Consider the following 15,850-nt stretch of genomic DNA (forward strand, 5'->3'; position numbering starts at 1 on the left):
TGTGTGGATCTTATCCTGGGCATGTGTGGATCTTGTCCTGTGCATGTGTGGATCTTATCCTGTGTGCGTGTGTATCTTATCTATTGCATGTGTGTATCTTATCCTTTGCGTGTGTGGACCTTGTCCTGTGCACGTGTGGACCTTGTCCTGTGCATGTTTGGATCTTATCCTGTGCATGTGTGGATCACATATGTGAGTTTGTGAATATTGAGACTCTTCTAGCTCCCTGCTTATGGAGTTGAGATCTATTTTTCTTTTTCTAGTGTTCATGCTTGTATCTTTTTCATCTCAATCATTTTCTGTGTTCCTTTTTACAGTTTAACACTTTTTAGAACAATGTTTAGTCATGTAAAACCACCCTCCCCTCCCTAGTAATCAGACTTGCATGCTCTTTATCCTAGCAAACACTCTTCCCAGTGTATTCTCCTGTGCCTTCAGTCATTATTAGATCAATAAACATACTGACATTTTACTTGAGCTGGTTCTGGTTTAACTTCCTGTTAAAACAATGTTTTTCCTCTCCACTGTTGCTTCATGCATGCTCGGAGTAAGGTTTTGCTATGGAGTCATTCACACATTGCAAACAGATGCTCATCCAGGAGGAGCGAATCCTTCAAAGTCATGACTAATTGCAATCTGTTGGTTTACCTTAGATAGAAAACTTTTTACTAATCTGACTGCACAATCTCACTAAATCGTCACTGTAAAGTGCCTTGAGATGAAGTGTTGTTAATTAGCACTATAAAAATAAACCACATTTAATTCAACTGCAGTGGTAATGGTACATTTCATATAAACAGCATTAAAATTTTTACAGCACTAATGCAACTAAAGGTTACAGAATTCATTACCTGCTGCTTGTGCACAGTCTTTAGGACTTAGAACAGCATTAATTTAAGCATCCCAATAAGTAATAATTTCACTTCCTTAAGAGATTACCTGCCAAATCTAAGTTAAAAAAACCAACACGCAGTAACAATTTCTTTATTTGCAATTCTGTTTTGTGTGTCCGTAATCAGACATCAGACACATTTAAGGAACTGAATGTCAAACAATATGTGTAGATCTCCCTTCATAACAGATCTATGGATTACTGAGTTGATTCTGACTAAAATGGCCTCACTGGTTCAGGTATATGTTGGCCTGTTCAGTTTATTAATCAATAACTTCACAAGACCTGAAGTGTGAAGGAATAATTTAAGGACTGCCTTAAGAAGTCATGTTTGCAGTTTGCCACAATTACCAAGGAGACACAAAGAAGATGAGCAGTAAAACTAATACTTAACATCAAACTATCCCCACAATCATGCTGTGAGATTGTGTTTACTCAGCAGCGCCAGGGTTGCTACTCAGAGATGATGGAAAGATAATGGAGGGAATACTGGAAGGAAAGGTTTTAGAGGCTGAAGAAGACTTGGGACTGGGGCAAAGGTTCAGTGTCCAGCAGCTCATCGTACTAAACAAACAGAAGTGTTCCTTAGCTTTTTAAGGTGTGGAAAAAGTTAAGAAACCAACAGAACAAAGCATAGACTATGTACACCACTGTCATTAAACCTCTCTAATAAGAAAGGCTGCCAAAACCCCCTTTATATATATATTTATATATATTTTCAAAATCCTAATATTTGAAGACCAATACAGTTTTATATGATGTGTCCACCCAACAAACAGACAAATATAAAAAAACAAAAACAAAACAAAAAACTACAAATAGGATTTAAAAAAAACAGGTGATTACTTTTACAGGTAAACGTCAATTTATTCTCTTTTCCCTGCACTGTGATCTCCATAGGTCTCTTATTGACATGGGTTCTCAGCCATCAGGCTTACTAGAATAAATCTTGACTGTATGGTCACCACCATCTACAATAATGAGCGAGTTGTTAAGTAACACCAGCCCAGAAGGTCGGATGAGATGGTCCCCCACAAGAGGAGTAATGACCGGACGGTTCTGAAGGTTTCCTAAACTACAAATCAAGCCTTGATCAGAGTCGGACACCACCATGTCTCCATCGCTGCTGAAAGCCACATCAGATATGTTCAACCGGATGGAAGACTGCAGGGTCAGGCTGAAGCTGTCCATCTGGTAAAGAACATTGAAGTCCTTTGTAAACACTTTTAACTTTTTGTGGCCATGCTTTCCTCTTGGATGCTCCATCACAGCCGTGTTTCCGGTTTTTCGACAGTGAGCCAAAGCTTTGGGACACTGAAGGTTAGTTTTAACACTTTGATTCTCCAGGATAACACCATGACTGAAGTCCACATTTATTCTGAACAGGGTCCCAGCCTGCAAGTCTGACACCAAGATACGTCCACAGCTGTCCATGTCCACACCCCAAGGAAGCTGGAAGCAATCTTTGACCGTCAAAACGTGTATCCCCCTTGAAGTGAAAACCTTCACAGCTTTACCCCCTGCATCCGTCACTATGACATAACCAGCTGGACTCACTGCCACATCCACTGGGTAACAGATGTCTCCATTGCCTGCTCCTCTTTCTCCAAAGCTGTGCAGCTTCATCCCTTGTTGGTTGAACACAACCACTCTCTTCTCTCCATCATGCACCACAACTACTTCCCCCATAGATCCCAGAATGGCTAATCCAGTTGGATTGATGAGAGTCCCCCAGCCACCAAATGTGGAGCGAAGATGCAGAGCAGTTTCTGAGATAAAACCCCCTGTAGCCCTGCTGTGGGGAGCAAAGGAGGAGGAACTGTGGGACAAAAGGAGCTCCTGCAGGTCACTGAGAACCTGGCAATGGGATATACTGTCAACACTGCACAGCTGTCGACAGAACGGGCACTCCAGCTTCCTCAGGAGAGGGTGGGACAAACTGGTGATGCATTCCAGACAAAGTACATGACCACAGGAAAGGTTCTGCGGTCTGCGCTCCCTCTGCTGCAAGTTAAACGTCTCAAAGCAGACTTTACACTCCAGTAAGCTGGTCTTGATCTCTTTCAGGGTGTCCTCGGGACTCAGGCAGCCACGAAGACTCTGGTCCATATTGTGTGAAATAAAATGATGTCCTGGCAGTCTATGCTGAGGTAGTTTAACTAACTGCTGCAGGCTGATTGAGCTAACACCATGGAGAAGGACAAGGACAACCAAATAAACTGGAGAAGCTCTGTGTTTATATGTCCTTTAGCTTGGAGGCCTTAGTCACCACGTGATGTTTTTTCTAATCTGACTGAGGTTCTCTGCTGCCCTCTTTTGGAAGTATTCTCAAACATATCAGAAGAGAGCTTGTAAAATAAACGTGCTTTGTTTAAAACATCATGATCTCCAAAATAATTGTAAAGGTAAAAGTCTATGAAAGCATTCCAGCTCTTAAGCTGAACTCTCTAATGGTTTGGATGTTATTAACATTGGTAATTGAAAAAGTAGAAAATCTTTCACATTTTACTCAGAAACTATTTTTGTTGGATTTTTATGAAGTAGAGCAACACAAAGCAGTCCCTAAAGATGAAACAAAATCATAAATGTTTAAAAAAATAAATAAAAATAAAAACAAGAGTGATTTTTTTGTATTAAGTCTCTTTTGCTCTTAATATCTTTAAATGAAATCCAGTGAATTCAATCCTTTTGGGTTTTTTTTGGAAATCATCTAAATAATAAAAAGTTGTCTTTTTTCTAATTTAATGTTAGTATTAATATACATTTCGTCAATGCATCAGGAGCCCAGTCAGATGAGACAAAAATAGATCCGTTGGAGAAAATATTGCAACACATGATCATGACTGAAGCATAGTGGTGGTAGCATGAAGCTGTGGGAATGCTTTTAATCAGGAATGGAGGAGGTGCTTTGAGCAGACAGAATGGAGGGAGCTGAATACAGGCCTGTAGTGACAGTTAATCTGTTAAAGGCCTCAGATTTGGGAGGGGTGGGTGGAGGTTTTTGTTCTACCTCAATTTGACATGCATGCAAAAGTGAAGGAAAAGGTGCAACTTGTAAGGCTGATTTTGTGGCTCAGAAAAAGATTCAAGCAGTAGTAATATCTTTTTTGTTAGGAAAAAACATTTATAAAATGGGATGATTTAAATACAAGTGCCTGAATTTGTTTTTGCACCATTTGTTTTAGAGAAAAACTGAATGCAAGAGATTTTTTTGCGACTCACAAAGCAGTTTATTTAGCTGTATTTTAGAATTTTAAGGCTTATAATCTTTTTTGTGATGTTAAAAGATAGAAAAAAAAAACTTAAATTACTATGTAAATGCACAAATACTTTTGCAACAGCAGTTTTGGATAAATTGGAGCCAAACGGAGAATGTAAGAGGTATTTGATTTGTGACTCACAGAACAGAGTTTGTGTACTTTTACTCAACAAATTGAATATGTGTAAATTTTCTTTTGTAACTGTAAATTACAATAAAAATCTATAATTGCAAAAGGTCCATTTTATTTTCTCTACAACTTCAAGTTCGGTCACAATGCATTAGAGGAAACCCAAATCTTTATGATTCAAAATGACTTTCATAGTGGAGGGTCACTTACCAGCAATGACAACCCTGAGCATAAACAGATACAACAGAATAGCTTAGAACAGGACCAAAAATAGGGACCAAAATTGCTGAAAATATGTGTGAACATGCAATTTAGCAAAACCTGTAGTGACAGATCCTAAACAACATGAAGGTGGAATTATAAAAAGGTGCCTTCTTTTAAAAAAAAACGTCTCAGGGAAGATGCATCCCATACATTTAATTTATTCACGCATTTGTTTTCAGTTATCTAAAATAAATACGTTTTTCAAATTTTGAAATGTGGTTCCTACTGTAAATTTGAAAGTCAATGCATAGGAAAAATATCCCAAGGCGCTGTAAGTGTTGGTATGGGTGTACATTTGGAAGCTATTTCTGTACGACTTTCATGATGTGCAGCCTGAGTGAAATCTGACCCTAGAGGTGCAGTGCTGAAGTCAGCCACTCAGGGAGAAAATTAAATCCTTCAGAACTGGAACAAGATTTTTCAAGAGCCACTAAGGTTACCATAATAGAAACATGTAAAATCTCTAACACACTCCTAATACTAAAATCTAAGGATTAGGGTTGTTCAAGAGAATACTCAGATTCCAGAGGAAATGTAAAACATTTTAATATGTTGGCTTTTTCTCACAGTGAAACAAACAGCACAGGTCATCTTGAACAGTATTGTTTTTGGCTGAATGAAATGTAAATCCAGAGACATTGTACCTTTTACAAAGCCTAATGTTGCCTGGGAGACCGCTTCATCAGGCCAGCATTTGGATTGTCGAGGATACGAGAAATATGTCAGCGCTGAGATGATACTAAACAAAAATGAATAAAAATCTCCAACGAAGCACACCAGGTGACAGTATTCAACAGGAGAGAGCATGGATTTAGTTTTTAATACAGACTGAGAAGCGTAAGAAATCAGAAATAATTCCATGCAAACAGGCACAAGGCATGAATCAAAATCTACAATGACAATAAAAAGACAATACTTGTGTTCAGGGTTTAGATCACATAGACACTCTTTTCCTACAGTTGTAACATTTTCCCATCAAAACACTTGATGTGACAGTCATGCATAAGAAATCAAAGGAACAAAAAGGTCAACAGTAAAAGAAAACCACCTGCACACCGACATGCAAGTCTGAGTAATTGCCCTCCTTTATCGGTCCATTAAAACGTAGAAAAATTAAAAGTAATATAGCAGCCACAGGCGGAGAGGGGAAGTAAAGTCACTCTAGATCACAACAGTTCATATAATACTTGAACATAACCAAATGTACAGTATTCTCAAGGAAAAAAGCTCCTGCAAAGTGCTTCAACTGTGTGCTTCATTACAAATTCAACAAACCTCGGTTGAACAAGCTAACAAGCTAAAGCTGTCTGGCATTGAAATTTTGCCCACATTCAAGTTTCTTAAAAAAAAAAAAAACTGAACAAAACGCATATTTTCTGTAAAAAGATCATCACAGAAGGATGCATGTATAAAAATAAGGACCTAAAAACATACAGGCTCAAAATAAAGTGATCATACCTTTAAAATGGCATTTTAACATTGAAATGTTTAGAACCAACTAACTGGCATTCAGTCAAAAACACATCAGCCTTCAGTGATATTGTGGCAGAGGATACAGGTCATTTAAAAGCTACAATGAGCATGCAGTCACAGCTATAGTATTTTTTTTTTAAGTCTTTCATACACCCACGAACTCTCACTCTCATTCACACACAAAAACTGGGATTAGTGGTTTAGGAGCTTTTTCAGCACATACTGCAGCGTGCATCTCTGTAGTCTGAGCTGCTACGCTTTCTTTATAATTATATAAATCTGTTTATATGCTCTTCTTCTTCTGCTGTCTGCACTCTCAAGAAAGTGACGGCGGTGGTGGGGTGGTTGGGATATCGTATTACACCACGAAGCATTTCATCTTTACCTTCTGGTCACACTTGGCTTTGCAGATTGACTTCTGATGTCTGTGCTTCTTACTGCCTGTCGACGCCATTTAAGGGTTTGTTTTTCCCTCTTCGTCGGAGCGTAGGGCTCTCGCCGTTTGCATCCGTGTCATCTGAAATATAAAGGAATTTGGACCAAAACATAATATTTTAATATTATTAATATAAAGTGGGTCTTATTATCTATATATTATCTTTTATAGGGTTTAAAAAGTCATCCACAACTAGCTTTTGACTTTCAAGGTATAGGACAACTCCCCTGTTGCTTTGGCACCTGGAGTAAAGCCGATCAACACTTTAAAAAAAGAAATCCCACAGGTATATCAAATACAAGCTGGAGTATTCCAACACAGTGGCTTTTAATGTGGGGAGACAGGGAGAAGGCCTCAGAATATAATTATATTTTAAAATATAAATTGTAATAATATATCACATCGACAAACCCTTGGGGTTTAAACCTGAGCTTTGAGGCTCTTTCTGCATTTAATGAATAAAAAAAAATTGTTTGTGATTACACCCAGACCCAATTCAGCCAGAATTTTTATTTTTCTAGAGTCCCAAAAAAGTACCGAAAATTACCCTTTTCTAATATTCCAATCAGCAAATTATAATGTATTTCAAAAGTAAAGGTATGGTTTAACCAATAAAAGATGTGAGTTAAATAAGAATAACGCAAAAAAAAAAAAAAAATGCTTTAATTTATTTAGTATTTTTGTCCATTAGAAAATGGAACTAAAGTGGAAAAATTTCTATAAAATAAATGTTTTTTCCCCCATATTCAATTATTTCTTTCCCATATTTATTTAGACCCGGACATTGAGATGAGCAGGATAACGTTAAACAACTGCAAGGGAACTCTAGATAAAACACTTGCCCAGACACTAGAGGTCAGTGCTTTGCAAAGAATCAAATGTGGTTAGACTCTGTACCTTTAAATTCCCCCGGCATGTGGTCAGGAGACTCTGTGTAATTACTATCCTCACACTCTGAGAGGCTCTGAGGGGAGAGCAGAGCAGAGACACATGACACACACATTCCTATGACAGAGCAAACATTATATGTAGCAGCCTGTAGCTGACCCTGTTCCATAAACAATAAGATAAACAATATATTTTTTTAAGGGCAAATGTGATATTTTAAAAGGTAGCATCTAAAAAACCCTCTTACATAAAATAGCTTTAGTTTAAAAGGCTTACTTCTCTAAAATTACAACCATTTGTGGATAATGGTTCAGCAGAGCACTACAGCTTTATATTGACACCAGAAAAAGATACTGTGTAGAAATTATGACATTCGTATGTCTTAGAAAATAAGTTAACAGGTCTCAGGAAAAAGTAGAAAATTATCAGGTCTCGAGAAATAAATTGTAAGGTCTAAGGGGAAAAAAAGTTATCATGTCGCAGGAAAATAAGTTGGCAGATCTCTGGAAATAAGTTGTCAGGGCTGAAAAAAAAAAACAACCCAAAAATCTATTTGGTCTCAAAAAAACCCCATCAGGTCTCAGGAAATAGGTTGTCACATCTGAGGAAAAAGGTAATTGGGTCTCAGGAAAATAATCAGGATAAAGGTTATCATGATTCAGCAAATCAGGATCTCAGGCTAAAAGTTATCATGATTCAGCAAAAAAAAAGTTAGGAATAACCTAACAACTTTTTTCTGAGAACTCGCTTTTTATTCAACCTGGTTTCTTTTTCTTCAACCTCCAAACTTAGTTGAGATATTTAATAGGTGAAGAGGATGGATTTTCTCTCTCACACTAAAACAGTTGTTTTGTTTGATCATTTTTTTAGAAAAGGAAACAATTTGAACATTGGCTTCAAAGGAAGTAACAAACCTGGTTGGAGCAAGTATATTTTGATACTAGTTTTTTTGCCGATACTGGGCTGATTTCTGATATCAATTTTGGATGGAGGCATCCAACTGGTAATACTTACTGAGAAAAATGCCACTAGTCCACCTCTTTGTGTATCTAGAGTATTAATGACAGAAATGCCTTTTTTTTAAACAAGAATTTTAGTTTTTTGGTTAAAAGCAGGACCATGGACACGTAATAAATCCCATAACCACTTTTAAATCCTTGGATATAAAGTCTCCTACTCCTGACAAATCGTCAAAGAAAATCTTCGGGTTATTAAGTAAAGGCTTTGCGATGCCTTCTTTTGTTTGGTGTGACCATTTGTTATACATTGATGACCCAGTTAGTTGTCTATTACCTAGTGCCATAATCCTTCTTCAGTTTTACAGCTAAGTGTTTGATTTTTTTCATTTTATGCCCTCTTTTCTGTGAAACATTTCTCAGGCTGTCTTGAACTAGGAGCGGCATAGGTATTTTATTATGTTAAGACTGACATGACCTCACCTACGTTACATGTGTTATTATTCAAATTAATTTAAAAAAGAGATGGAGACTATATGTAAATGCTTTATGTAAAAATATAGATTTAGGTTGGTCTGAATGACTGCTTATCTTAAACAGGAGCATACGTTATAGCAGAAACTTAAAAGAGAACACAGCTCTTGGTTTCATCTCACTGTGCCACACAACCTGCCTCTTAGTACATGAATAGAAAAACATTCTTGAAAACCGAAACAATAAACACACCTTTCCCCTTGGACCATATGTTTCTGCACACCACACCATCCCATACAGACAGAGGAATGTAATAAAGGCCTGGAACAGATGAAAACAGGCTGTCAATTGAATAGAACAGAGATCATCAACAATATTTATAATGGAAGTTATGATTTGAAAGAAAAGCTTTTGTCTTTCAAAGCAGTAGTTGAATGGAGGCACACTGATCTTACCAAACATAACAGCCAAAGGACCACATAGAGGATCTGAGTTTTTGAGAACAGGTCCTGTCCAAATTTAATACACACCAAGGCCTCCAGAAAGGCTATTGCCCTGAAAACAAGAGAGGAAAGGGAACAGAAATGAAACCTTTGGCCAACATGGAGTTTATTTATAGGAGCCACAAGGTCTAAGGTAAGCCTGTTTGTAAAACTTTTACAAACTCCTGTTTGTCAGATTTTTCTGAGGTTAAATATCACTTCCCAGGAGCATACATGAGTAATATCAGCAGTTTCTTAGTATGTTCTAGTTTGCATTTGATTAAAGTAACTTTTAAAGATTAGTTTATTTTCATACTGATGCCTAAATACCTCAATCAAGTTGGTCTTTACTCACCCAAAGACCCAGCACTGCGTTCCCACTCTCTTACACTGTGTGTCTGTGAGGTATGCGTAATACTGCCTGAAGCAAAAATAACACAAATACATAGGTATATTTTACTGACAAAACATCCTTTTTTCACCCCTCAGCTCAAAGAAGAAAATGTCCCTGACAACTTACCTTACAGTCGGAGCTGTGATGATACCGACAAACAGGATTCGGCACCAGCTGAGAGCGTGGCTCGCAGGAAAGACAAAAATGTGTTTCAGGAAGAACGTGTTTAGTTCTGTTAGCTGCGAGGAAAACACAAACAAAATAAAGAAATTAAAGCTTATTAAATAAACAACGGCCATCAGAACAGCCAAAGAAATGGTGGTTAAATCCTGTGAATGTTTTAGAGCCGACAAAGTCTGAGTCTGAGATCTCAGAACATCTAAAAACAAATTCAGATGTACAGAATGTAGGAGACTGAATAAGACTTCTCCCCTAAAGGGGTCGGGTTGGATTACTGGAAGTAGGGGCTGTTCTACTGGATACCAAATTTGTCTATGATTAAAAGACATTTCTATTGTAACAAAACCTTTGATATTTTTATAAAGAGGTAACATCCATTTTTGACATCTGAGTCAGCTTAAAAAAAAAAAAGCAACAACGAAAAATTACAATAGTCATCAAACTACTCGTTTTCTGAAAATTTAATGGAATAGAAAATCAGACTGCGGGATCATCTTCCTGTACTCAGATTATTGTGACATAAAACCCAACAGCGATGCTTTTATCATCCAGACGCAAAGCCGAACGTTTGATTCAAGAAGTTTATTTTTTAAACATTAATTTATAGGAGCACCACTGGAAACCTAAAGACTTAAAAATGCTTTTTAATCTCTAGGAGTCTGGCAATTATATGCATCACCTTCCAAAAAAAATTACCCCTATAGTGAAGTTGTGTTATTAGGAGACTTGTTGAACTTAAGATGCCCCTTCGGAGATTTTTTTTTTTCTCCACCTCCCTTACTATTATACCCAGTTTGAATGGGTTTTCAAACTGGGTATAATAGTGAGTAGTAAACAACCAAAACACCAACCCAGTCTTGTCTAGGTGTGAGCCACATTTGTAGGTGTACAAAGGATTTATACAGTCATGGTGTCAAAACCTTAAAAACTTCTGCGGTACTACTGCTATATTTAAAGATTAGAGGAGGTTTCTTCTGAAAGGAGCTTTTGCAAGATGTGCAGATGGTATTGAAATGCTGCCCCTCCCCTATCTGTTGCTGCCCACTGCTCGAGAGCTAGATGGATTATCATTATTATGATGCACAAAATAAACAAACTGATTTTTTCAGTGGTCAAAAACCTTAATGAAACATTTAAATCTAAAAAAAACCAATGAAGGTTTCCTGAATGGGACTGTTATACTCCATGAATTAATATGTTTTAATGTGGAAGGAGTACAAATAATTTTTACTTCTGTTGTGTAACAATTATGTTATGGTCAAATGGTTAAGAGGAATAAATTCATGGATTAAGAAAAGGTGAGCCAATGATTTTACTTAAATCTTTTTTCCCCCCACTTTCTGTACATGTTTATTTCCCTATTGAATAGATTTAATAAGATTACACATTATCATTACGGAAGGATCTGAATTTTTGGGAAGACTGAATTAAATAGAGCCCGTTACATCTGAATAAAGCAGAAGTGTGGGTATTGCTGAACAAAATGTACTGTAGTCAGTTTCCTTCTCCATCAAACAGAAATGTGAGCCTGTTCTCACATGAAAAACGCTGACATCAGTGCAGAACGCCCACGGCTGTGAAAAATGGCATATGATAGGGATTTTGTTGTAAGGGATACGTCATTTAAAAAAGCTACATAGATAAGGAAGGTGTCCTCTGCCCCTGAAACTTTTTGTGAGATTAGATTTGATCCACAGTTGTTTAACGGCAAATTCAGAAAAAGATAAAACACATCTAGTGAAAAGGATAAGAAAAAAACTGATAATTAACATCCGGAGATAAAAATAGAAAAGCCAGGTCCACATGGTTTTAAGTGGGTTTCTTCTCAGTCTGAATGCTTTAGTAGCAATCAGCATGTAAAGATTCAGCTGGGCGAGTTATGGAGAGGAAGTTGCTGTTTTGCAAACTGAAAAGAATTTGTAAAAAAGGAAAAAAAAAATCACCTTTGTTATCCTCATAATATTGGGTACTTAAACATTTAGCAGCTATAGCTGCATACTCATGAACTCCATCCATTGTTTTCTCAACACCACGCCTTAAAGGATTAGCAGTCATTGTGCAGACAGCAGGACACCTGTGTATAATATGGATCCACGCGGCTTAGGATTTTGACAACAGGGAAGGCAATTAGATCAGCAGGGACTTAGCATGCAGAATACGCTGGATGATCCCTGAATCATCAGCACCCAAGTCACCGCTGAGATGCCCAAACAGGATTTGCCCAGTGACCTACCTGCCAGATAATCATGAACAGGTAGACGCCCATCACTCGCTGCAGGGAGGACTTTGGATCAAGCCAGCGCACATAGGTCCAGCTTGCAGGAGTGAACTGCAGCACGGCTCGCTTGATCTTCCCTGTGGTGGTGTGGATGTCCCTGATTAAAGGAGGATAGAAGTGGGTTAATAAAGACTTACTTAAAGATTTCTAATAAAAATTATTCTAATGCCTTTAACAAAGTCAAACAGAATAAAAATTAGCCAGTAATAATTTAAATTCATTCCTTAATAACTTTCTGGGGTTATGTTTTAAAAAGACTTCCGTTCAGTTTTGGTTTATTTATTTTTTCCACAAGGACAAATCTGGGGATTAGATTACATCCAAGTGTTATGAAACAGCAGAAAGATACTACAGATACAACATTAATAACAATAAACAGAATTTCTCTTGATAAGGAAATCTGTTTCTGAATTTAATCATGTATTTTATACTTAAAAAAATAGATACCAATACATCAGATTGTTGTATTCGTATTTAAAGTTTTACATATAAGAATTGAAATCAAGATAATTTATTCAAATAGAAGATGAGTTTATGCAAATAGACTGACCCGAATGCCCATTTCTGTCTAATTAAATGTAATTCTAATGTCAAGCTTTCTATGTAAAGGCAATGTTTCTTTAAATATGTCTGCAACAAGATTGCTTTCCATATCTCAATCACTAGTATCTAATTTTATAAAAGGAAAAATACTGCAAAAAGCTTCAAGAAGAAAGGCTTTTCCTTATGTTTTTTTCCTCCATTTCATTCTTTAAAAATAACAATAAAAAGTAACTTTTTAAAATCCTTTTTAATTTTTTTTCCTCTGCCGCTGACAAAGTTAATGGCTACTCTGACTGTTCTTCTATGATGGTTTATTGGAGAAATTAAGATTCAGCAATAATTAATACTCTGGAGCTCAACACTGATTGGTGCATCCCTCTCCAACACACCATTAAGTAAATTTCAGGGTGTAAACTCCTACTTAATACTGGCCCAGTGGTACGTCCTCATCTCTAAGAAGCGGCAGACGGTCATTCCCAGCCAGATTCCTCCTCCATTACACAGCAGGATGTCCAGAATCACTTGGTCCCACCAGCACTCCGCAAAGTTTGGCAACAGATGCATAAAGAAAAGCTGTTAAAGACAGAAGAGATAAACATAACTAATAAATAGACAAAAATCAGTCTAAAATCGGCATTTAACATCTGATGGATAACTGATGACGGGCTAAAATCTGACTGTTGTTCTGTTATATAAACACATTACATCACAAGCTTTGGGGACTTAGGCAGGCAGCCAGGAGGCTCAGAGCTGTTGGGTTTTTATTGTTTTTGGGTGTTTGTCTACCTCAGTTAGCTCCCAGGTAATACTAATGGTCCAGCACAGGCCATAGCTTCGAATGAGGAGGGCCTTCATTCCCCAGCCCCAGAAATGGCTGAAAGCAAAAATGTCAAAATGGCTGAGGATTCTCTCCCAGGTGATGACGTGGCAGTTCACTGCATACTCCTGCAGGCAGGAGCACAGAGAGCCAGGTTAGCCATAATGAGGGCACAGCAGGTAATTACACAGAAACATCTTTTTCACCACAGTCCATCGTCACAAACCATGATGTCTGCCTCTCTCTTGGCATAGCGCAGGTTTGGATCCAGCCAGTACATGAGCTGCTTCACCTGCTGCCAGTTGAGGAAGATGATTAAAACCAGGAACAGAAAGTAGAGCACACTCAGACCTTAAAAGCAAAAGAACACAACGTTAAGCATGGAAAGTGTCCAAAAATAGACATAGAGGTACATTTGTGCTCAAATACAAACACTCACCAAACACTATTCGCCATATTGCTGGATGTGGCCTGGTGAAGGGACCTAAAACCAGATTTATTGAGAAAAAACATAATGATGAAGACAAATATCCGATTAAGCCTAAAAGTACTGCTCTGACAGTGGAGACATTTATGGGTTTTAAAGCAAGTCATGTCCTAACAATAGACACTGGAAATAACACCCCACTGGACTGAGGCTGTTCACACCTGTTCAAATTTAGCCTAGCGCTCGCTGTTCCTCTCACATAGAGCCATGTTTATTCTCCTTTTAAGCTTTTTATTACTACTGCTATAGAAAAAAAGCAGTTATGAAACTGAATGACTCAGAACCAAACATATGTGGATGCACTGTAAGGACTCAAATGTTACTACATTAACTGTATACATACCTAATTTGTCTGCAACATCAACACTATTCAAATGCCTTGTAAGTGTTGCTATGCTCAAGCATAGAGATGCAGACTAATTCAGTCCAAACAACTACTTTTATCTTCTCTTTTTAAGTTTTAAAGATTGTGTAATAACACTATGGCTGAGGATACGCATGGTGGGGCGATACGATATGTGGGTCACAATACAATATTTTCACGATATTGCAATATCTCCATGTATTGCGATGTTTCACCCCCCTATCAAAATTAAATGTATAGATTAAAAAGCAAGTGCTATATATGTTCATCAGAAGATATCGATCATTTAGTTATTTTGGTATCCATGTTGAGTCAGTCCACATCTTCCACTGTGACTGTCTTATCTACAGATATAGCGCTGCGCTGCACAGCAAAAGCGCTCCACAGCACTATATGCCAGGGCGGCGGTGCAGAGGTAGCCTGTTTTCCCTCATAGTTTTAGGTAAAAATGGTAAAATTGATAATAGAAACTGAAAGATCAATATCATATCGGGCAGTCAAAAAAATCACAATATATCGCCAGAACCATTTTTTTTCCAAAGCTCAAAATAATAAATGGACTTACACCAAAAAGTGGGATTTTACACAGCATCCTCTAAGCATCATAACAACTTAGTGATTTGAACACATTTTTTCCCCGCCTTTAATGTCTGCAGGCCTAATCTGAACATTTCTAACCAGCAGCATAACCCAAGTCTTTAGAGCTTTTGTTGTTGTATCACTAGATCTACTTAGCTGCTGGTAATTCAGAGAAACCAGGCAAGTCAGATCTATGCAGATCAATCTTTGAATTTTTGGACCGAGATAAAAGACACGATTTTCAGAACATACTTTTAAATTCTTTCATAATTTACTAAATAAAAAAAAATAGCATTTTAATTTCTACCTCACAGCTGAAGTGTATGAAAAACCCAGCAAACCATCACTTTCAATCCAGGATAGGAACCAAAGAGTAACCCCCCATGCATTCATTTAGATTAGAAAGAACCTTCTTATGTGCAATAAAACAAGGTTTTATTGTTTGATGGGTGTTCTTTAATAACATAACAAAGGTGTACTGCGACTAATGCTGGGCCATGTGGCCTTAAACTCTTATCATGGAATTTTTCTGGTACTATCATGATAACGATAGTACTGAGGAAAAAAACACTCTTCAATAATTCCTTGAAGTCATTCTTAGGTAACTGTAGGGCTGTAAAGGCATGCCACCGCAATCAGAGCCCCACAAGCACCAACACGACTCTTGAAAAAGTATACAGATTTTAAATAGGCTTCCTCAGGACACCAGTTACTTTAAGAAATGTGATTTATACCACAAAATACCCTGTAGGAAGTGCATTTAATCGTATTCTTCAAATGTGCTAATGCCCTAATGAAAAAAAAAATTAAACAAGTATTTAAAAAAAAGGTAAAAAAAACAATTTAACCCATTTTTTTTTATATCATCAGTAATTGTAATTGATTTCTTTAGACGGTAAATCTAAATTATTAGCATTACTAGAAATTTATCACAATGCAGATAAACAATTTGAT

At 37.2% G+C, this 15,850-nt stretch overlaps 2 protein-coding genes across 2 annotated transcripts in view; both read right to left on the reverse strand.

Annotated features, from left to right (window-relative positions):
- Positions 1-784: 784 nt before the first annotated feature.
- nhlrc1 (NHL repeat containing E3 ubiquitin protein ligase 1) lies at positions 785-3,140 on the reverse strand. Its single transcript, XM_015369943.1, has one exon. It carries the CDS (start codon positions 2,999-3,001, stop codon positions 1,814-1,816), a length of 1,188 nt encoding a protein of 395 aa, XP_015225429.1. The 5' UTR covers positions 3,002-3,140; the 3' UTR covers positions 785-1,813.
- A 1,933-nt stretch (positions 3,141-5,073) lies between these two features.
- Positions 5,074-15,850, reverse strand: part of LOC107082295 (phosphatidylserine synthase 1) — a 14,263-nt gene continuing 3,486 nt past the window's right edge. Inside the window, exons 3-13 of the mRNA XM_015370899.1 lie at positions 13,906-13,950; positions 13,693-13,817; positions 13,436-13,594; positions 13,071-13,222; positions 12,062-12,203; positions 9,775-9,887; positions 9,610-9,675; positions 9,228-9,327; positions 9,025-9,093; positions 7,352-7,418; positions 5,074-6,535 (exon numbers count right to left, since the gene is read on the reverse strand). Of these exons, the coding sequence (XP_015226385.1) occupies positions 6,453-6,535; positions 7,352-7,418; positions 9,025-9,093; positions 9,228-9,327; positions 9,610-9,675; positions 9,775-9,887; positions 12,062-12,203; positions 13,071-13,222; positions 13,436-13,594; positions 13,693-13,817; positions 13,906-13,950 (1,121 nt within the window). The 3' untranslated portion in view covers positions 5,074-6,452. The remainder of the gene's footprint in view (positions 6,536-7,351; positions 7,419-9,024; positions 9,094-9,227; positions 9,328-9,609; positions 9,676-9,774; positions 9,888-12,061; positions 12,204-13,070; positions 13,223-13,435; positions 13,595-13,692; positions 13,818-13,905; positions 13,951-15,850) is intronic.

Source organism: Cyprinodon variegatus, unplaced genomic scaffold (assembly GCF_000732505.1).
Source record: "Cyprinodon variegatus isolate N-32 unplaced genomic scaffold, C_variegatus-1.0 Scaffold2, whole genome shotgun sequence".
Lineage (NCBI taxonomy): Eukaryota > Metazoa > Chordata > Actinopteri > Cyprinodontiformes > Cyprinodontidae > Cyprinodon > Cyprinodon variegatus.